At 43.0% G+C, this 23725-nt stretch overlaps 1 protein-coding gene across 3 annotated transcripts in view; it reads right to left on the minus strand.

Annotated features, from left to right (window-relative positions):
• The window catches only part of SLC30A10 (solute carrier family 30 member 10), a 39989-nt gene extending 17267 nt beyond the window's left edge, over positions 1-22722 (minus strand). The window contains exon 1 of one of the 3 annotated variants that reach the window (XM_070767956.1): positions 22272-22722. In XM_070767956.1, coding sequence (XP_070624057.1) covers positions 22272-22722 — 451 coding nt within the window. Of the gene's footprint in view, positions 1-10; positions 1837-22271 lie in introns of those variants that run through there. The other 2 variants (XM_070767955.1, XM_070767958.1) reach the window with 2 other exon arrangements.
• Between the last annotated feature and the right edge of the window lie 1003 nt (positions 22723-23725).

Here is a 23725-nt window from a genome sequence, read left to right on the forward strand (position 1 = left end):
CGAAAGGCACCTGCTACGTTTGAGAACACGGTGGCCCCCTTCTCATCCTTCCTGTCCACCGAGGACGCGCGGAGGGTCACGGCCGAGTCGCGGCCGGGGGCGGGCAGGGCGCCGGCGTGCCAGCCACATTCGGCGCCTTGGGGATCCCCGAAAGCGCCGCGGCTGCCGACCCCGGCCGCGGGCTGCGGATGCTGCTGCTGCTGCAGTCGGCGGCGGCGGCCACAGCAGGCGAACCAGGCGGCGCAGTCCTGGAAGATGAGCAGCCCCACCACGTTGACCGCCAGCCCCAGGGCGCCCACGATGAGCACCAGTTCGGGGTCATCAATGCGCTCGGGCCGGGCCAAGCGCAGCACGGCCTCCACGAAGATGGTGAAGCAAAGCGCGGTGAGGAAGACTGCGTTGCTGAGCGCGCCCACCACCTCGGCGCGGGCGTAGCCGTAGGTGGCGCCCAGCCCCCCGCGGGGGCGCCGGGCGATGTAGCCGGCGCTCAGCCCCACGCACAGCGAGATCAGGTCCGAGAGCATGTTGAAGGAGTCAGACAGAAGCGCGATGGAGTTGCCCAGGTAGCCCGACACCAGCTCCGCCACGAAGAAGGCGACGGTGAGCACGAGCATGAAGAGCAGGCGGCACGTCTTGCCGGAGTAGCGGCCCATCCCGGCCCGGCCGGACGCCCCGCGCCGCCTCCGCCGCCACAGGTGGGGCGCGACGTCCTGCACTCCGCGGTGCCCCGGTCCCCGCCTCCCGGGCCGCCCTGCCGGCCGGCGCCCGGGGCTTCTTATAAGGCGGAGGCGGAGGCCGGCGGTCCCAGTCCTCGCACGTCCAGAGTCTAAAGGAGGGGCCGGGCGGGACCTTCCGCCGCCTCCCCGGCCGCTGCCCCTCCCTCGCTGCTCGGCCTCACTTGGCACGTGGCCACCGGCCAGTGTCTGTGCTCCTAAGAACGGAAGTGGGCAGAGAGGGGGGCTGCCCAAAAGAGGGGGCGTGCCTGCACGGCACTCGTCACAGACACCCCCTAAGCAGCGGTGGGGTCCACCCGACTACCCGCTTCTGAAGTCCCTCGGGTCACCCGGGCCGTGACTGTTGACTCAGGGATAAGGACCTTGACTGCTGTGGGGTGTGTTCGCAGTGGTGGACGTGAGCACCTTCGCGTACGTGCCCAGACACCAATTCATTCCCCACTAACCCGGGAGCACTGACCTGTCCCCCACTGCCCTTCCCGTGCTTCCTGCCTTGCATTTCTGAAGTCTGAGCTGACTCGGGGCTCCCACTCCACTACCACGGTAGTAGAGCTATTTTATTCCACTCTTCTTGTTCACAGCCTTCTTAAAGGGCACGTTGTCGCTTCTGTCACCCCTTCATGGCCCAGCATCTTCCTTTGAGGATCTTGGCTCACAAGGCGGCCTTCCAGAGATAAGCCGCAGGCAGCCCTGGGGGAGAGGGCAGATTGGACTGTGCGTCCCGCCTCCCACCCAGCGCTCAGAAAGGCAGTTTCTTTGCAGTAGGTGCAGGTCCCTGGGCCACCAAAGAAGCTAGGGTCGGCCCCCTCTGTGTACTTGTCTCGTTCTCAGTTGAAGAGAGTATCTCTTCACCCGGTGGGTCCCTCCCAACATGACCTGATACTCAAGAGTTCAGTGACTGACCTACATGAAGACATCCCAAATAGAGATCTTCTGTTGAGAACAGGCTGTAGTCCAAGTGAAGAAGCCCAGAAGAGGGTTTCTCAGGGAGAAACCAAGGATAGGCGTCCTGGAAAAAGGGTGTTTGCTCCTAGTCAGTTCAGGGAGTGGGGTGAGGGGAACCCTTGCAGGTTTCCTTTATTGGTTTGTTTCAGTGTTATACTTTTGTCTCATTCTGAAAAAGATCTGAGGGTGAAGTCAGATGATCGCTCTTCTCCCTCCCCCATTACCCAACTCCTGAACTTTAACCATTGATAAACACACACACAAACACACACACACACACATGCGCACACACACATCTGGTTTGGGCTTGGAAATGAATAAAAATGTCTCACTCCAAAAAAGCCACAGAATCCATTCACGGAACATTCTAATCCTAATTCCCATTGTCTTAGCCATGTAAATCATGATCTTGTCTTTTAATGGTCCCTGAGGGGCCTTAAAATGCATGCAAAAACCTCCTGAATCTGAGCATTCCACCTAATATCAGGTGAGCCTTGAAATTCTAAATTCGGGGAGACTATTATGCATTCCTTTCCCACTTCCAGGAAAATATCAGTACACTGAGAACTGAGGAAATTGATCTTTCAAAGTCTTCTCTAAAAATTAATATTAAAATGATCAAGAACGTAAAAGCAGTAAGGAGATACAGGCCAATGAAAGTTTTGAAGCTGAGTGGCCTCACACAAGTTCTTTAATTGTCCAGGCCAGTTTTAACTACTGTAAAGAGGGAATAATAACAGTGTATTCTCACAGGGTTATGAGGATTGAATGGGTTAGTAGGCATAAAGTGACTATAACAGTGATATTGTAACAGATTATAATAGCAAGCAGTCAATAAATGTTAGCTGCTGATTAAAAAAATTTAAAAAAGCAGACAGGAAGAAATAGAAGGTATGGAGTGAGGAAAAAGAAACTGGGCAAGAGGAGGGAAGAGTGAAGTAATCCAGAGGGCCACACTCAGTTCAGTTTCGTTTGGTTGCTCAGTCCTCTCTGACTCTTTGCGACCCCATGGACTGCAGTACACCAGGCTTCCCTGTCCATCACCAACTCCCAGAGCTTGCTCAAACGCCTGTCCATCAAGTCGGTGATGCCATCCAACCATCTTATCCTATGTTGTCCCCTTCTCCTGCCTTCAATCTTGCCCAGCATCAGGGTCATTTCCAATGAGTCAGTTCTTCGCATCAGGTGGCCAAAGTATTGGCATTTCAGCTTCACCATCAATCCTTCCAATGAATGCTCAGGACTGATTTCTCTTAAGACTGACTGGTTTGATCTCCTTGCTGTCCAACGGACTCTCAAAAGTCTTGTCCAACAACACAATTCAAAAGCATTAATTCTTCGGTGCTCAGCTTTCTTTATAGTCCAACTGTCACATCCATACATGACTACTGGAAAAATCATAGCTTTGACTAGACGGACCTTTGTCAGCAAAGTAATGTCTCTGCTTTTTAATATGCTTTTTAATCTAGGTGTATCATAGCTTTCCTTCCAAGCAAGCAAGTTTTTCTTCTATCTTTTAATTTCATGGCTGCAGTCACCATTTGCAGTGATCTTGGAGCCCCCCAAAATAAAGCCTGTCACTGTTTCCATTGTTTCACCATATTTCCACATATTCCCCGTGAAGTGATGGAACCTGATACCATGATCTTAGTTTTTTGAATGTTGAGTTTTAAGCCAACTTTTTCACTCTCTTCTTTCACTTTCATCAAGAGGCTTTTAAGGTCTTCTTTGCTTTCTGCCATAAGGGTCATGTCATTTGCACATCTGAGGTTATTGATATTTTTCCCAACAATCTTGATTCCAGCTTGTGTTTCATCCAGCCCGCATTTCCCATGATGTATTCTCCAAGCCAAGCTTCAGCAATACATGAACCATGAACTTCCAGATGTTCAAGCTGGTTTTAGAAAAGGCAGAGGAATCAGAGATCAAATTGCCAACATCTGCTGGATCATGGAAAAAGCAAGAGAGTTCCAGAAAAATATCTATTTCTGCTTTATTGACTATGCCAAAGCCTTTGACTGTGTGGATCACAATAAACTGTGGAAAATTCTTCAAGAGATGGGAATACCAGACCACCTGACCTGCCTCTTGAGAAACCTATATGCAGGTCAGGAAGCAACAGTTAGAACTGGACATGGAAGAACAGACTGATTCCAAATAGGAAAAGGAGTATGTCAAGGCTGTATATTGTCACCCTGCTTATTTAATTTATATGCAGAATACATCATAAGAAATTCTGGGCTGGAAGAAGCACAATCTGGAATCAAGATTGCTGGGAGAAATATCAATAACCTCAGATAGGCAGATGACACCACCCTTATGGCAGAAAGTGAAGAGGAACTCAAAAGCCTCTTGATGAAAGTGAAAGAGGAGAGTGAAAAAGTTGGCTTAAAGTTCAGAATTCAGAAAACTAAGATCATAGCATCTGGTCCCATCATTTCATGGCAAATAGATGGGGAAACAGTGGAAACAGTGTCAGACTTTATTTTTCAGGGCTCCAAAATCACTGCAGATGGTGACTGCAGCCATGAAATTAAAAGACGCTTACTCCTTGGAAGGAAAGTTATGACCAACCTAGATAGCATATTCAAAAGCAGAGACATTACTTTGCCAACAAAGGTTCGTCTAGTCAAGGCTATGGTTTTTCCTGTGGTAATGTATGGATGTGAGAGGTGGACTGTGAAGAAAGCTGAGCGCCGAAGAATTGATGCTTTTGAACTGTGGTGTTGGAGAAGACTCTTGAGAGTCCCTTGGACTGCAAGGAGATCCAACCAGTCCATTCTAAAGGAGATCAGTCCTGGGTGTTCTTTGGAAGTAATGATGCTAAAGCTGAAACTCCAATACTTTGGACTCCAATGGGTCAACTCTCCTCATGCGAAGAGTTGACCCATTGGAAAAGACTCTGATGCTGGGAGGGAATGGGGTCAGGAGGAAAAGGGGACGACAGAGGATGAGATGGCTGGATGGTATCACTGACTCGATGGACATGAGTTTGTGTGAACTCCAGGAGTTGGTGATGGACAGGGAGGCCTGGTGTGCTGCAGTTCATGGGGTTGCAAAGAGTCGGACATGACTGAGTGACTGAACTGAACTGAACTCTGCATAAAAGTTAAATAAGCAGGGTGACAATATACAGCCTTGATGTACTCCTTTCCCGATTTGGAACCAGTCTGTTGTTCCATGTCCAGTTCTAACTGCTGCTTCTTGACCTGCGTACAGATTTCTCAGGAGGCAGGTCAGGTGGTCTGGTATTCTCATCTCTTTAAGAACTTTCCACAGTTTGTTGTGATCCACATAGTCAAAGGCTTTGGCACAGTCAATAAAGCAGAAATAGATGTTTCTCTGGAACTCTCTTGCCTTTTAAATGATCCAGTGGATGTTGGCAATTTGATCTCTTATTCCTCTGCCTTTCCTAAATCTAGCTTGAACATCTGGAAGTTCATAGTTCACATACTATTGAAGCCTGGCTTGGAGAATTTTGAGCATATTCTCACATGAGAATATGAGCATATGAGAATTGAGAGTATATTTGCATAGGTATTGGTAATACAGCACATGTAACAGAATTACTAACTGAGGCAGACTCTAATTTGAGAAGAGTGATGCCCAAGTAGTGCAGACTATGAGTCCCCTGAGACATGTAATCTATGAGAGCAAGCCAAGCAGTCACCACAAAAGAAAGAGGCCTTTTGGAGATAACTTGACATTGCTAACACAGACCTCGCTGACTGCGCTTCTCTGCCATTCACAACTACAAGAAAAACCTTAGAGCAGCAGGACTATCTCACTTGTGCCTGTTGCCCAGTCATTCCCCTAACCGAAGGCAGATAAGAAGAATTATGTCATTGCCCCAGAGGGCAATCGATGGAACCTGAAAGCCAGCGACCAAGTAAGCATAGGTTGGAGCTGTAGTGCCCTGCCCAGGGCCTAGTTCCTGACTTGAAGAAAGGCTAAAGGCTAAGGGTATCAACCAAAAGCATTTAGGAAAATGTTTTGACTAAATAACCATAACTACATATATATACACATATGTATTTGTATATATACACATATAGTTGTGTGTACATGTATATAGTTGTGTTGTTGTTTAGTCACTAAGTCATGTACAACTCCTTGCAACCCCATGGACTGCAGCACTCCAGGATTCCCTGTCCTTCACTAGCTCCTGGAGTTTGCTCAAACTCACTTCCATTGAGTCAGTGATGCTATTCAACCATTTCATAGTTGTCTGCATGTATACATATATAAGAGGCTTCCCAGGTGAAGCTAGTGGTAAAGAACCTGCCTGCCAATGCAGGAGATGCCAGAGATGTAGGTTCAATCCGTGGGTCAGGAAGGTCGCCTGGAAGAAGGCACCAATTCACTCCAGTATTCTTGCCTGGAGAATTCCATGGACAGAGGAGCTTGGCGGGCTACAGTCCATGGGTCACAAAGAGTCAGACATGACTGAAGTGACTTAGCATGCATGCACTCACGCATACATATACTAGTTGGTGTCTGTGTATATATACAAAAACATCTATATGTATATAGGTTATATATAATCTAAGTTAATTGCCAAAAATTCAGACTGTATCTTACAGTTATTATAAATTATGAGGTTTCAGTAGTTTTGTTCATTGAGTTCTGATTCTCTGCCCAACCCTGTGCTGAGCACTTTATAGTCATTATCTCACTTCATCTTTGGAGAAGGAAATGACAACCCACTCCGGTACTCTTGCCTGGAAAATCCCATGGATGGAGAAGCCTGTAGGCTACAGTCTATGGTAGGCTACAGTCTGTGGAGTCGCAAAGAGTCAGACACAACTGAATGACTTCACTTTCACTTCTTCACTTCATTTTCATAAGAGGCCCATAAAATAAGTACAGGCAGACTTCAGAGATACTGCAGATTTGGTTCCAGACCACCTCAATGAAGTGAATATCACATAAAGTGAATCACAGGAGCTTTGGGTTTCCCAGTGCATTTAAAAGTTATGTTTAAACTGTACTGTGGTCTGTAAAGTTTGCAATAGCATTATGTCTAAAAAAAATGTACATACTTTGATTAAAAATACTTTATTGCTTAAAAAATTATAATCATCACCTGAGCCTTTACTGAGTCATGGTCGTAACGTAAAGATCATTGATCACAGATCACCAAAACAAATACAATAGTTATGAAAAAATTTGAAACACCTTGAGACTTTCCATAATGTGACACAAAGACAAAAAGTGAGCAAATGCCCTTGGAAAAATGGCACCAACAGACTTCCTTTAATGCAGGGTCGCCACAAACCTTTGATTTGTAAAATACACAGTATCTGTCTTCCAAGCACAATTAATCGAAGCACAATAAAATAAGGAATATTTTATGCAAATACATGTCTGCATTTACTTTGTAAGTCAGGAACATAAAGCCCTAAAGATTTTAAGATTTTTGTAACATCTTATGGTAAAACACAATAATTTATTAGCCAACCCAATAAATCGCCTAAAATCACACAATCTGTAAATGATAAAACAGAAATACTATCTAGGCATCAAACTCTTCAGTGTACTTTTACACTTTGCCCCCACATTATACTAATTTGATCATTCTTAACACTTCTTTTGTTCTAAACAAATGAAAGAACTTTTTTTAAAGTTCACCATCTACTGGTACAGGACTTGATGTGCTCAGATCAGATCAGTCACTCAGTTGTGTCCGACTCTTTGCGACCCCATGAACCCCAGCACCCCAGGCCTCCCTGTCCATCACCAACTCCCGGAGTTCACTCAGACTCATGTCCATCGAGTCAGTGATACCATCCAGCCATCTCATCCTCTGTCGTCCCCTTCTCCTCTTGCCCCAATCCCTCCCAACATCAGAGTCTTTTCCAATGGGTCAACTCTTCACATGAGGTGGCCAAAGTACTGGAGTTTCAGCTTTAGCATCATTCCTTCCAAAGAAATCCCAGGGCTGATATCCCTCAGAATGGACTGGTTGGATCTCCTTGCAGTCCAAGGGACTCTCAAGAGTCTTCTCCAACACCACAGTTCAAAAGCATCAATTCTTCAGCGCTCAGCCTTCTTCACAGCCCAACTCTCACATCCATACATTACCACAGGAAAAACCATAGCCTTGACTAGACGAACCTTTGTTGGCAAAGTAATGTCTCTGCTTTTGAATATGCTATCTAGGTTGGTCATAACTTTCCTTCCAAGGAGTAAGCGTCTTTTAATTTCATGGCTGCAGTCACCATCTGCAGTGATTTTGGAGCCCTGAAAAATAAAGTCTGACACTGTTTCCACTGTTTCCCCATCTATTTCCCATGAAGTGATGGGACCGGATGCCATGATCTTCATTTTCTGAATGTTGAGCTTTAAGCCAACTTTTTCACTTGATGTGCTACAATTCATAAAGTCTGATTATGACACCCGAAATTCTTTTACATTGGTGCCGGGAGCCAGCGTGAAGAACTCCGCCCGTGGCAAAGGTCATGAGGAAGGAGGCTTGGCATACGCAAAACTGGGATTGAGCCTCAGGAGTCCCCCCTGGAAATTCTCGAGCATCTACCCCCAAAACCAGAGTCTGCCTACTTTACTGCTTTGTGCTCTCACCTACACCTCTGACTTTATGGGGGGCTGTCCCCTACCACCTCTCTCGGAGAAGGAGTTAACTTAGAGCTCCAGTTAATAAAGTTCCTGGGCATGACAAGAGTGTTTTAGTTCACAAACTCCTTTGGAAGTTCTCTAGCCTGCCTGAACAGGTTCTTCCGGCCACATGTGATTGTTCACAGCCTCCCAACCATGAGAGGCATGAGATGTTCTAAACTTTCTAAATACAGATTCCTTTGAGCAGTTAGAAGATTATTAGTATAGTATAGTGGGTTGATTAGAAATTATATTGGTGAAGGGTTTTCATTTATTGGGCCAATGTTCGCCGCTAAGTTTCCATATCCCTTACCTACTGTGTTCCTGGGAGTGTATTGATTAATATAGTTGGTGTATATATAACATATTAATATATGTTGGTGAATGTAAGTAGTAGCTTTAATGTTTGTAACCTTGGACCCTTGAGTTAATTCTTTTCTTGTTATAGCCCACCACACCTTTGCCCTATAGGAATGCAACTTTATCTAATGCTTTCGGAGGGTGGAGCCTGACTTTAGAATAATCACCTTTAGAGAAAAATAAGTTTTCTGAAGAAAGGATCATAAAATGTTAATAGGCCTCCTGGCCAGAAGATGATGTAAATCACCTAAAGTTTTGCATATGGTAAGTTTGCAGGAAGAAAGCCTGGCTTTGATAAGGATCAAGGACTGCTGACCTTGCATGACTCTACCCCTTCCCCCATTATCCTCTATGCACAACTTAAGGTATAAAAACTACTTTGGAAAATAAAGTGCGGGCCTTGCTCACTGAAGCTTGGTCTCCCCATGTCATTCTTTCTCTCACCCTCTGGCTGAACTCCCACCTGGAGTGTGGAGGCTCGCCAAGCCTACTAATTTTGCCTGGGCTTCTACGATCTGACCGGGGAGGCTTTAGTGTCTCCTCTCCTTCGGGAGAACGGGAGGACCCCTGAGGCCTACATAGGTGGCGTAAATTCCTTGTCTTGGAATTTTATTGGTTTTCCACATAAACCAAGTTATTCAGCCTCTTTTCTTCACTGAATTTCTTAGCTGAGCTATCCCTATTTAACCACTCTTTATATCTTTAATTCTATCATATCCTGATCGCCAACGCCGTCTCCCCTTCGAATTCCCTGGATCCACTGGGGCTGGACCTCAGTACCTTGGTGTTTAGCTCAGAAACTAAAAAGACTATTTTTTTTTAGAAATTTAAAAAGCAGCTGTTATTGTTTTCATTTTTCAGTTCTCCTTGACAAGAGAAGACGCTTCCTTCGGAGAAAAGAGCAGACATGTTGTCCAAGGCAGCAAATTCTTACTCAAAAGAAGAGGTGGCTCTTTTTCTGCACAGCACTGTCTTCAGACTGCAAATACATAATCAAAGGATGGCCCTTTCTCATCATCAGCCCAGCTCCAAACATGCTGAGCATATTACAAACATGACTTTTCAAAAGGAAATTGCTTCTCTAGGTAGCTGAGGAATCTTATGTACAAATCAGTTCTTCATTGATAAATTCATATAATATGTATATTTGTAACAGTTCGTAACTCAAAGGTATTTTTGTACGCAAAAGTATGTATTTCTCTTCCATGAAGATTTTTAGAATATATTAAAACTTAAAAGACACTTTAACTGAGGTGACTTTTTTTAAATAATAAAGGCATGAGACAAAAAAAGATAAAAATTAGGTAGTGGTCCACACCACTTTGGGCTGTTGATAGGGAGAAACTGTCAACATTTGCATTATAGCCCATGAGAAGGAGGCAGCTCTGATATGAATTTAGAGCTGTGCTATTAGCCTGTCCTGGAGAAGGAAATGGCAACCCACTCCAGTATTCTTGCCTGGAGAATGGACAGAGGTGTCTGGTGGGCTATAGTCCATGGGTTGTAGTTGGAAACGACTACACAATTGGACACACAAAAAGTTGGACATGACTCAGCGACTTAACACACACAAACACACACTGGCTCAAGAGTGAGCCAGGCAAGGATTTTGACCTTGGCAAATCAAAGCTGCTTATCACCTATGACTGTTATTATAGATGCAGGGATATTCTAATGGGCCTTCGCGAGCATGAGTTTTTAAGACTGTTTTTACTTATGCTTCAGTCTTATTGTGCAAAGAAAGTGGGAGAGAGAGAGTAGTTTGCTCTCAGAAACTGCAGGGAAATTGCACCAGAGGAAGAGAGAAAGATGCAAAAAAGAAAAGGAGATGCACATCTATCTAAATATACTTAGAGGGGATTAGATTAGATCAGACTGGGAACTGGGAACCAAAGATATCTTTCAGAGACAGGAAGGCAAGACACCGGATGGCTGATTGGCATCGAGGAATGCACCTCACCAGCCCCAGAGGGAACCAGAGGCGGGGAGCTATTCAAAGTCATCCTTAGAACGGACTTATGGTTGCCAAGGCTGAGGAGGGGGATAGATTGGGAGTTTGGGTTAGCAGATGCAAACTATTACATATGAGAAGGATAAACGACAAGGTCCTACTGGGTAGCAAAGGGAACTATATCTGATATCCTGTGACAAGCCATCGTGGAAAAGAATATGAAAAAGAATGTATGTATGTGTATAAATAATCACTTTGCTGTACAGTAGAAATTAACACAATATTGTAAATTAACTGTACTTCAATAAAATAAATTTTTAAAAAATTAAAAAATAGAAGTCTAGTTTTTTTTTTTAAAAAGTCATCCTCTTAAAGCTGCTGTACCATCTGAAATAAAAGCAACTGGGGAATCCAGCAATTATCCTATATCTGTCCCATTGTCATGTGCTGGGGATGTGAAGAGCAAGCCCTTTCTTTGTTTCTTTAGTTCGCAGATCTTCAGATGGAGGAGAGGATACCTAAAAAGCCCCTGAGGAGCCTCACTTGCCCTCGCCTTGAGTAAGAGCCTAAACGTGAAGTGGATGCCCCATGGGATGAGACGGTAAGGCTCTGGGGAGCAGTGAGTAATTTTGCGTATAGAACTGAGATGAGCTGTAGGTGGAGGGCAGACTATGCAGAGCATTTTTTTCCAAAGATGGCCACAACATTATCTCCCATTCAACATGTTTTCTCATAGGCAGACCTTGACGCTCCTTCCATTCAGAAACAGGTCTGAGGGCTTGACACTCCTTCCATCTTCTCACTTGCTTGTATCCCATACAATCTGAGTTTGGGCCAGAAAAGGCAGGGAGGCATCTACCTTGTTTGATGGGACACTCATGTTTGAAACCTGAGCCACCACAGACGATGTCTTGGGGCGATGCTCTGTGAGGAATCCAAGCCACACAGCGAGAGCCTGTGTCGGTGGTCCAGTAAGCAGTCCTTTCAGCCCAAGAGCCAGACATACGGTGATGCAGTCTCCGGTCATCACCTTGCCACCCTCAGCCTTAGAATCATCCCAGCTGAGGCCCCAGACAAGCTGTTCCCACTGTGTCCTTTCCCAGTTCCTGCCCAGAGAATCCTGAGTATAGTATCATCAGATGGTTGCTGTTTTACGCCACTGTGTGTAATGGTTTGTTACATAGTTAAGTAGAATGAGGAACCACCATGTAAAGATTGGCAGAGCTATACAAAATTCCTATACAATTTGGAGCTATTTGAGAGGAGAAAGTAGGAAGATTAGCATAAAATATTTAAGGTATTATTGGGCTTCCCTGGTGGCTCAGATGGTCAAGAATCTGCCTACAGGAGACCCAGGTTCAATCCCTGGGTTGGGAAGATCCCTGAGAGAAGGGAATGGCTACCGACTCCAGTATTCCTGCCTAGAGAACCCCATGGCCAGAGGAGCCTGGCGGGCTACAGTCCATGGGGTCTATTATTAGAAGCGATTCAAAGCAAAACGGTTATCATGGATGTGGGGGTTTGTCTGCTCCTGTGGGACCCATGGGGAACAGACAGAATTAGGACACCTATGACAGGAAAAAGGAGGATGAGGCACAGTGAAGGGGATCAAGGCAAGAACACAATAGTGCGAGGCCACACCCAACTTAGACTTTGGGCTCACTTGGAAAATGCTTTTCAAGTGAGATGGCCCAACTCAGAGAGGTGAGAGTTGAAGAGATTTGTTTGGAAAACAGCTGCTTTTGGCAGGCTCCTGAACACTGACTTCATTTCTCTCACTGTGATAAGGGGGAAAAAAACTACATTGGAAAAATAAATGCCTGACCCAGAAAACAAGGACCAAATAAAAGGGGGGAAAGTCCAACAAAAACACCAGCCTTATGTGGAGTAGAGAAAGAAAAGGAGCAACTTTAAGAACTTGATTAAACCATGAAACCATGAACAGTTCAACTGAGCCTTCTGAGAGAAGAGCAGGAAGAGAGACGGGAAAACCCTGGAGGCCCCTTCAACACTTCAGAACAGAAGACAGAAGATCAGTCAAGGGCTGTGGGAAGGCAGACAGTCACTGGAGGGTCAGAAAGCAGGAACAGGGGCAACAGGGTGAGCTTGCAACATCCAGACAGCTTCAGCTAAGAAATCTACGGCCCTCAGGCAGAAGCCCACATGGGCTCGAGGGAGAAGCTTCCTGAGGAAGCAAGAGTCACAGGCCTCAGCAGCTCTGGAGACGGAGGTGGTGGCAGCAACCCCTGAGACATAGGACTGAGAGCACAGACAGAGCAGGAATAGGAGCTCGAGATGGAAACGGAATCCAGGGGGTTGCTTGCTTGCATTCTCCATTCCTTCCTTCCCCCTCTTTCTCCCTCCCTCTCTCTTTCTCTCTCTCTCTCACACAACCTGGAGCCTCAGAAGTCTTTAAAGCCTACTCTACAAGTAGGCAGGAATATTTTAAACATTGCTTCCTGGAAAAGGATGCAATGTGTTTTACAGATACAAAAATCTTGGTAGCATAATTAACCTCTTGTTGTGAGGTCTGCTGGCAGAGCCAGGTCTGCTGGCACATGCTGACCCACCTCTGAGAGAAGCAGAAACGGAGAGGACTCCATCTGTCAGTCGCCCCTCTCCTGACACTGTTGAGTCTCTGCTCTGATCCTTGTAAGTGGTAATGAGGGCCTGCCTTATATTAAGTGCTGAGTTCTGGGAACTGAAATTTACCTATATTAAGTGCTCTAGCTCTGGGTTAATACTATGTGCTTCTGTCAAGCTTTTTGAACTCTTTATTTTTTATTATTTTTTTAATTTTTTATTATTATTATTTTTTACTTTACAATATTGTATTGATTTTGCCATACATCAACATGCATCCGCTACGGGTGTACACATATTCCCAATCCTGAACCCCCTCCCACCTCCCTCCCCATACTCTCTCTCTGGGTCATCCCAGTGCACCAGCCCCAAGCTTCCTGTATCCTGCATCAAACCTGGACTGGCTATTCATTTCTTATATGATATTGTACATGTTTTAATGCCATTCTCCCAAATCATCCTCCCCCTCCTTCTCCTACAGAGTCCAAAAGACTGTTCTATATATCTGTGTCTCTTTTGCTGTCTCGCATACAGGGTTGTGTTACCATCTTTCTAAATTCCATATATATGCGTTAGTATACTGTATTGGTGTTTTTCTTTCTGGCTTACTTCACTCTGTATAATAGGCCCCAGTTTCATTCATCTTATTAGAACTGATTCAAATGTACTCTTTTTAATGGCTGAGTAATACTCCATTGTGTATATAAAAAGTGTGGCAGGACATTATTGACTTTGAGGTCAAACAATGAAGTGAAAGCCAAAATCCAGAAAGGAGAGTTGAAGCCAGAACCTGACTTAAGGATGTCTGCCCACCAAAGACAAAGGATCTCGCCTTGGATTTTAACAGCCGTGTGACAGGGTATGATGCAAGAGACAAAACTGAGATGCAGGCATGGAGAGATCAGAGATCCCCTCATAAAGCTCAATCCTTTGGTAAAAGGTTGAATCAAAACAAACAATAAAATAAACACACAAAAACTCACTGCCTCGAAGGAGACAGCATGAAAACTTGCATGTTTCACTCTTGGTTTTAGGTAGAGAGAAAAATATCCCCTGTGGAAAGTTGGAACTATACTCTGGCCTTCATGTGGGAATGTAGTCTAAATTCTCACTATAATTATCATCCTCAAGCAAAGAATTTTTTAACTGCTCACCAGTTTCTAATGGCTTCAGGGACCCAGTGAAAAGAAAAGTAAATCTTCTGCGGGAAAATGTATTTACAATCTTCCTCAAAAAATTCCCTCAAAGAAAATTCCACTGATCATGAGTTCACAATAAAACATCATGAAACTCACAAAACATGAAGAAGCAAACCATCTTGAGAGAGGCAGCAAAACTAATAAACAGCAGAATCGAGCATTCAAAAATTGCTGATATTAAGAATATAAGATGCAGAAAATAAACTGAGCATATTTAATATATGGGAATAAGGGAAGGTACGAAAAGTAAAAATAAAGATCAAGGCACTGTAAATGAAGAATACATTACTTGAGATTAAAAACTCAATAGAAGGCAGCCCTATTCCTCCCAGCCAGAGAGTTATCTTGATGCTATCGTTTCACGTCACTCTGCAGTCTCTAATGAGCAATTCTTAACATTTGTGGGGCCTCAGTGTTCATTTAACTAATACACTTACTGAACTAATATACTTACTGTTCTAATCCATTTTAGTCATTGAGGAGATGGGTTTCGAAATAACCAAACACTGGACCCAAGGATTATACCCAAAGGAAAAAGTGGTTATGGTAGGAGGTGCAGGCCTTGAGAATACCAGCATCAATACTCTCCTGATAACTCTCTATCTAGCCCATCAAGGGAAGCCCCCAGTGAAGGGCACATAAAATTGGAGAGTACTGGGGGGAGATGATTCCTCTGGTCTTACGTTTCCTTGAGGAGACTGCCATATTGGCTCTGACTGACCCCTTCATTCCCTCTCCATGGGAGAAGCCACTCCTAGGGTAAGAAGGTCTCCTTTTATTGGTGGGTTTAGTGAAAGTCACTCAGTCATGTCCAACTCTTTGTGACCCCATGAACTATACAGTCCATGGAATACTCCAGGTCAGAATACTGGAGAGGGTAGCCTTTCCCTTCTCCAGGGGATCTTCCCAACCCAGGGATCAAACCCAGGTCTCCCACATCGCAGGCAGATTCTTTACCAGCTGAGCCACCAGGGAAGCATTGGTGGGTTTAGCGGAAGGAACAGAAGCCTGGCTCAGCCCCTCCCAGGGTTTATCCTTTGAACAATATGCCCCTCGGAGTGTCCATCCTCTCTGCTCCTGGGCCCACCTCTATGCCTCCCATTGTTGAGCTGGGCCCTGAAGAAGATGATGGGTATATTTACCGCTGAGATAAGTATTAGGAAGCTATTGGGACATCAAAGGTCCACCTTCCAATTCAGCCTTTATCAAAAACAATTTTTATTGCCATCTGACTATCTTTGCTCCCTTAGCTCTCAGTTAGTTCTAGGCTCATGAGTGGACATTATTTATTGGTCCCATAAAGTCCCAACAATGTCATCAATCAACTGGTCAGGAGCTGTAGAGCTGGTTGCCAGCTCCTCTCTTTTCTCTCCTGTAAAATCTCAAGGTGGTTTCTTCAAGTTAAGAATTAGACAGAAAACAGGTGGTCTGTCCAGATAGTTCCATCTTCAACCTGATTTCTTGGCTGCTCTTCTGTCTAAGGAGTCAACCACTAGTTCTCATTGGCCTGAGTCAGGACTATCATTTTTTTTCTATTGTCTATTGGGCTGATACATTTCTTGAGTTGTCACAGCAGACAAAGAACAAGAGCCCAGATATACTTCATCAAAAATTACTTCATTCAAAATTCTCTGGAGACAACTTCTCAGATGTAGACAATAAATATCAGGACACAGACTGTGGAAGACATTCTTCTAAGACAAAGGAGTCTCCAGATACCATTGCCTCTTATAAAAAATGATGACAAGACTAGTATTTGTCATAATCATCAGAGGCAGCTATACACAATGTGATTTATATAAATCACAGTGACTATTGTCTCCACGAAAGAGCAAGAAGAAGGCAAAAGGTAATAAATATATTCTTTATATTCTGTAAGCATCCGACCAAAAGAAAAAAAAATAATAAGCTTACTTTTACTCCACTTTGTTGGGAAAGTAAACCTCTCAGTAAAGAAAATGGGACTATATAGACAGAACTGCAGGAAAATGTTTAAAAGGCAAATCATCCTGAGTTTTTTATATATACACACACACACATACACACACACACACACACACACACACACACACACATGTAGATGGGTTTCCCAGGTGGCGCTAGTGATAAAGAACCTGCCTGCCGATGCAGGAGATGTAAGAGATGCTGGTTGGATCCCTGGGTTGGGAATATTCCCTGGAGAAAGGCATGGCAACCCACTCCAGTATTCCTGCCTGGAGAATCCCACGGACAAAGGAGCCTAGTGAGCTACAGTCCATGGGGTTTCAAAGAGTCAGACACAGCTGAGCACATAGCACATGGCATGGCCAGAAATGGTGATGGATCTATATGGATCATAAGTATGGATAACAGCAATCCATTGTGGGTGTTGGCCCAGGATGAGTTTGGCTGCCAGTTTATGGATGTGGAGCAGGCAAGGACTTGTCCACCGAGGAACTAACTGCTGCTAAGTCACTTCAGTCGTGTCCAACTCTGTGTGACCCCATAGACAGCAGCCTACCAGGCTCCCATTACTGGGATTCTCAAGGCAAGAACACTGGAGTGGGTTGCCATTTCCTTCTCCAATGCTTGAAAGTGAAAAGTGAAAGTGAAGTCACTCAGTCGTGTCCAACCCTCAGCGACCCCATGGACTGCAGCCTACCAGGCTCCTCCATTCGTGGGATTTTCCAGGCAAGAGTACTGGAGTCGGGTGCCATTGCCCAATATGACCTTTATTCTTGTCTCTTTAGCCCTTGGACACTCACTATCAACCACCGCCACCAAGTGCCATGTTGAGGAATTTACACAGAATATACTTTCTTCACGATGTCCTGACGAGATAAATAATTACCCACTTTACAGAAGAAGAAACTGAGGTCTAGTAAGTTGAAGTAACTTTCTGGAGGTCATTCAGCTACTGGAATTAGGATTCTACCTATGGAGTATTGATTTATACTTTTGTTTTGGCACCAAGTCCTAACCACTGGACCACTAGGGCATTCCCTGATTCATACTTTTTGACATGCCATTTTGTGATTATTTCCAAATAACTTTTCACTGTTCGTTATTGTTTTTTTCTTTCTTTGGTCAAAAAGAGTAGGTTTATAACTAAAGCCCTAGATTTAGCCTTGTAATTCTCTGTCCACAACCATTCACTCGCTGCATGGTTGTGGTCCTGACTCTCAGTTTTTGTTTCCTTATCTGAAAAAAACAAATACCAAGTATTCCTTCTTGCTAATTATTTCACAAAACATATAATTCTCCAAATGCATGTGATACACTGCTGGGGTTATCCTCCCACACTTTGACAGTGCCTGACGACTCACAGATGTCAAGAAAGACCTTGGTTTTCATTAAGATTTACCTGAGGGGTCAGTCAGAGTAGCCTCTGCATATTGAAAGAACATGGCTGAGAATAAGGAACGGGTCTCTTTATCTTCTGGTTTTGTTGTCTTCAGTTGAATTTGATTTCACGAACGTGAAACAGCACGAAGTTTTCAGTCTTCCTTTGATTTTTCTTACTCATTCCCTGTAAATGACCCAGAACCCCGTCCCTGGGCAGCAAGAGAGGTGAGAGGCTAAGCAAGCTGACCTGAGTGTACAGAGAGAGACCTAAGGTAATCTGTGAAGCACTAGTGGAGATGCTGTGATCTGTGACAGGTGTGTGTACACTGAGTGCTCCTGCGGAAGTGAATTGTTCAAAACACTTGGAAAACAATTATGTCCGATATATACAAACAGCAAAGTAACAGCTTCTGGGAATTAAGCATCACGGTTCATAAAATCATTTAATAATTATTGTTCATTCCAATCCTGCCTCCAAAGTACAAAGAGAACCCAGGGAACCGATACCTGGAAAATCTTCTTTCTCTTTCCAGTCTGAAAAGCCACCTTCCCTTGTGCAGTTTCTGATCCCTGACTTATTCTGTGGTACTTGCTGCTGGGAGGGAGGTAGCCAGTTCCTCCCAGCCCCTCCTAAACCCTCAGAGCCCTGCCTACACAAGCTCTTAAAGGAAAACAAACCCTATTTGCTTTCAGTATCTACAGGACTGTCTGTGTGAAATGTTCCCATTAGGCTGTAGCATTCAGACTTAATGAGAAGCTTGGGAAAGCCCCCAGTCAGCAGCCTGTTCTAGGCTGTCACTGCCCCTAGCAGGTTGGTTGAGGAAATATGCCAGAAAGGTGATGAGAGAGAGTGGCAAAGAGAGGAAGAGAGAGGGAAAGAACACAGTTTGGAAATCAAAACAAAATTTAAGTAAATTCACAGGGAAGGCATTTGGTTAAAAAATGTTTAATAATAAATACATATTTCAGACCTAAATGTGCCATTCATAAATTGTGTAAATGGCAAGCCTATCCTAGACAGAGCTGCACAAAATTACTTTTGGTTTAAAATAAAAGCCAGTGAGAAGCGAGTGTTAGTCATTCAGTCATGCACAGCTCTTTGCAACCCCATGGACTGTAGCCCGCCCGGCTCTTCTGTCCATGGAATTCTCCAGGCAAGAATACTGGACTGGGTAGACATTCCCTTCTCCAGGGGATCGTCCCAACCCAGGGATCTAACCCTTGTCTCCTGCACTGTAGGCTTTACCCTCTGAGGCACCAATGTAAGGCAAAGTATTGTTCAAACACAAGTCAAGGAAAAGAGAGTTCTGTCTGTTAAATTTTAAAGAAAACTCAAACATGAAAAATAATTGGAAAAAAAAGTGCACACATAAAAGATAAGGTGAAAGTCAAGGAAAATCTAATAAAGTAAACAAGCTGTAGGAAAAACTGCAAGCAAAGCAAATTTCATTCGTAAGTCTAGAGAAAGAAGGTAGGGGTGCCCTGTATTTCCTAGGATCTGAACTGACTTGTTTTCACTCCTCTTCCGTTTCTTCAAACACATTTATAACTCTCTTCCTCCTAATAATCTCACAAATATAGCCATCCAAATTTGAACCTTAAACCTGTTTGTTTTTTTTCTTTTGTGCTTGCAATTTTTCCTTTTTCCTTTTCCTTTTTCTTTAGCTACAAATATCTGTTCCACCATCATTTTTTCCTGTTGGGGATGGACTCCCACTGACTAGATACTGGTATAAGGCTTCCACAATCCCAGTCTTAGCTTAGTGTTCCAGACATTCTTTACTCCCAGGTGATTTTTAAAATTTCTAACTCCCTCTGTCCAATTCTTCAATGTATCTTACTCCATGAATCCCAGAGAGGTTTTTCAAGTCTTAACAGTATATACATTCTGTTTTGTTCACATTTAGAATAAATTAGTGGTCTTCTTTTTACCTATAATCTCAGACATAAAATATAACTGTTATCAAACAGATAAAACAACTAAAAGATCCACAGAACTGGAAGAGACTAAAGGCTTGCTAAGTAAAAAATTCTCTTTGGTCACACATTGCACCAAAAAAAAGTGATGGATTATTTGATTCTGATCACTCAACCAGTAGATACAATAGTTCTTTAGTTTATAGGACTTTAAAACCCTTCAAGTTAGAATTTAGTATATAGAAAATCTTATTCCTAAATTTGAGTTGAATCTTTTGAAATCAAGAATCATTTTTTCTTCATATTTTATACCAGGAGGTCCTGGTATAAATCAATATGTATGGATTAATCACATTTTTTCTTAGACTGAGAGACAATTGGGTTAATGTCAGTTTATGAGATTTATTTAAGCCAAATATTGACTCTAAGTTTATTTAACTAATTTGAAGGATATTAAAATATATGTTTTAGGGAAAGTGATAAATATGTAACTCAAAATATAAATGCTAAGACACTAAGTAGCTATCCTAAAATCACTAGGAGGATTTAAACACTCTAAAATTTCTAAGAAGAATTCAGCAATACCAAAAGCTACCAAAGTAAAAATTCCAATATAGAACATGGACCTTAAAGCATTAGCTATATGTGTGCATAGTACCTAAAATAATAAATATAGAATACGAATCTTAAAGCATCATTTATATGTATGTATAGTACCTATCATTATAATTATTTAAAGAAGACTACTATACAGCATCAAACATTTCAAAAGGAGATAGATACTCTAGAATTAAGACAGTAGAAATCCATATGGTCAGGGTAAAATATTTGTCTTTAAGCCTCTTCTTATCTGAATATGAACATAAACATTAGAAATCACTGCTTCCCAAACAAGAGCTGAACTAAGATCTACTTGATAATAATTCAGTTTATAAAAATAGAACAACAGTTATCTACCAGTTTTCATGTTGGTCAAGAAGTCAAACTCTTTGCCTACATTGCTTTTACTATATGCAGGTAAATATCATATGTCAAAAGTAAAGAAAAAATTAGAATTAAAAACACAAGGTAAGTTTAGCAATGCCAATACTAACCGTTGATTTGATCAGCTTCCTTGCCTTATACTTAGCAATAAATATTGTTTTCTTCTATCAAATATGTGAATTTTATGATATTGAACCTCCAGTATATGATGACTGATGTAAACAAGGTATATGATCTCAAGTTAACTATTATATTTTACAAAAGATGAGGCCCTAACTGATTCATTAAATAAAATAAAGATACAGACTCTAGTTTCTTGTCTGTTCCCTTTTATACCTAACACATACTATAGGTGTTTTCAAGATGCATCTTCTACTAATAGGAAAATTTAGGCAGAGATAGAATATAGGACTGCTCCCAGCTGGGAAAATTTACAATGGCAGGAGAGACAGGAGGAATACAATAAAAATGCAAAGTCTTACTCTGAGGCCCCCTATTGAGTTACATGACCCTCTGACTAATGAGAGAAAACTTTTCAGCATCAAATAAGAAAAATCTTGAAATTTCTTAAAATCCAGATAAGCAATCAGAATTCAATGATACTGGATGATCACATAATTCAGATTTGCATTGTGATTTCTGTAAAAGAACAATAACTAGTCTATACCAAGAGCCTATTAAATGCTAAGCACTTAGAAGCCCATTGAGTCCTTATTGACTCTAGATTACAGGTGGGCCCACAGCCAGGGGAAGTAATTTGACAGCTGCCCTGTAGGAGAACCATGATTTGGACCTGGTCTGTTCACTCTATAGGACTTCTTAAAAAGCACTGAAAATGGCTCTTCTGCAAAAAGCTTTTAACATATATTTTTAAAATTCCTTTTGTGGCACTAAAGAAACATGGTTCTATCTAACAACTAATCTTTTGGAATCCATGTTTTTCAATGTATTGTTCTCTTCTGAGATTTAATTTGATCCTTTGACAGATAATCCAATGAGTTTGGTACCCACTCCTAAGTTCCTCCTAAAGATTTACATATAAATAGCTTTCCTTTTTCTCAAACAAGACAGATGTCTACAATAAATAGATACAAATATTCCGATTCAGAAATAGAGCTAAGTTTACTAGATCATCTTTATTTTTTCTTTCTGCATTTTACATCACATTCCTTGAATATATTCTTAAGAGGCTATCCACCTAACCGATGGTTTTTGAGCCTTTGCTCCAAGTGAGCTGGTAATGGAGCCTAGTAGTTTTTGAACAATTCGGGGGAAAGAAAATTAAAATACTATTTTAAAACTCAAACACAGTCATGTCACATCTGGATAGACAAAAGGGAGTCACTAAATAAAGGAGACAGCTTTGCATGGCACATCCACTTTCTGGCAAAGGACTCCCTCTATGGCCACGGTTTATCACTCTACCTGTCTGCACATTTTTCATCCCCAGTTACTAAAAAAGACCCCTACGTGGTCAGCTGCCACCCAGCTCATAAGGAACTTTGGACTGGAAGTGACGCTTTGGAGAAAGACCTTTAGTAAAGTTTGGGGAACGAAAGACTGATGGAATGGAGTCTCACTCCACAACACCCCCAGAGGCCCCCAAGATAGCACCTGGCAGGACTCTGACCAAACTACAACATCTGAGGAGGCGTTTACCTGCTTCAGCGTCTCCCTGGGGCCCCCGCGCCGCGCAGTAACAGCAGTCCAAGAAGATGGCATAGTTGAGAATATTGAAGAATAGCCCGATGACTCCAGCACTGAGAACCAGCAGCGGCCTCTCTGTCTTCTGTGGATCAATATACCTTTTGACAGCTTCCACCAGGATGCTGAACATCAGGGCCACAGCGAAAACGGAGTTGCCAAATGCGCCCACGACATCTGCCCGGAGAAAGCCAAATGTGCTTTTCCGGTGCTGCTGTATGCTGCTGGCCCTGACGCCAAAAAGACCGATGATCATGGAGACTAAGTGGGAGAGGACCGCAAAAGCATCGGAGGTCAGCGAGAGGGAGTTGCCTATGTGGGAGATCACTAGCTCCATCACGAAAAGGAGCATGCTCACAATGCACATGAGGATTAAACGGAAACTTCTCCCTGAGTATCGCCCCATGGCGCTCTGCTGTCCCTCTCCTTTTCCTGGGAAGGCTGAGCTCTTAGGGGAGCAGATGTAGAGATCACAGCTCTTGGATAGCTCTCCCCTACAGCCTTTCAGTGCCTGTCATATTTGAAAATCACTTTTTACAGGCTGCTATAAAGCCATAAAACAGTTTAAAGGGCAATTAAGCAAGAGATGTCACGTGAGCAGGGACTTATGGAAATAGAAGACACCAACTTCCAGATATGAACTGGAGGGGCTTCTTTTGCTCATTTGTGTGTATCATTACAAAAGTCAAGAGCCTCTGTGTCTGAATTATGCACAAACTCATGTATGGCTATGGCCTTTCTAGATTCCACACTCCGTGTTTGCAATAATCATTGTGACATTTTACATAAACAATCATATCTTGTCAACCTGGTGTGTGAGTGGCTTTTAATTCTGTATACTACATGGAACAGGGAATATTCTAGGGGTCAGTAATCCAGAGATTAGAGCTACAGTAAGTGAAAGCCAAAAAACAGCTCGGGTGATTTTTTTCTTCTGCCTTGTGCACTGATCTGGAATAAACAAGCACCCCACTTCCAAACCCTTTCCATAAATAAGACAAAAAAAAAACATTCTTCATGTTTAGGAAAGATATAATACCTTTAAAGGAGCTAAAGACATAATCCCAGTTAGTTTTAGGAAGAAAGTCAAATTACAGTGTCTTGATTTAACCGATGTAAGAAGATATTTTTGCTTTTAATATTATCTTCTGTCATGTATAAGCCTTAAAGGTTTACCAGTTCCCAAATATCTAAAACAACAGTAGCTGCTATTGCTTTGAGTAGACTGCCTACAGTCAATCCTTTAAAGAAATACAGATTGAAATGACTATACCCAATCCTAACTGAATTTGAAGTCTGACTGTGATGGCTAGTTTTATGCATCAATTTGACTGGGTTTGCAGGTGCCCAGATATTTGGTCAGACACTACTGTGAGTGTTTCCATGAAGGTGTTTTTGGGTGGGACTAA

The sequence above is a fragment of the Bos indicus genome, chromosome 16 (assembly GCF_029378745.1).
Source record: "Bos indicus isolate NIAB-ARS_2022 breed Sahiwal x Tharparkar chromosome 16, NIAB-ARS_B.indTharparkar_mat_pri_1.0, whole genome shotgun sequence".
In the NCBI taxonomy this organism is placed as follows: Eukaryota; Metazoa; Chordata; class Mammalia; order Artiodactyla; family Bovidae; genus Bos; species Bos indicus.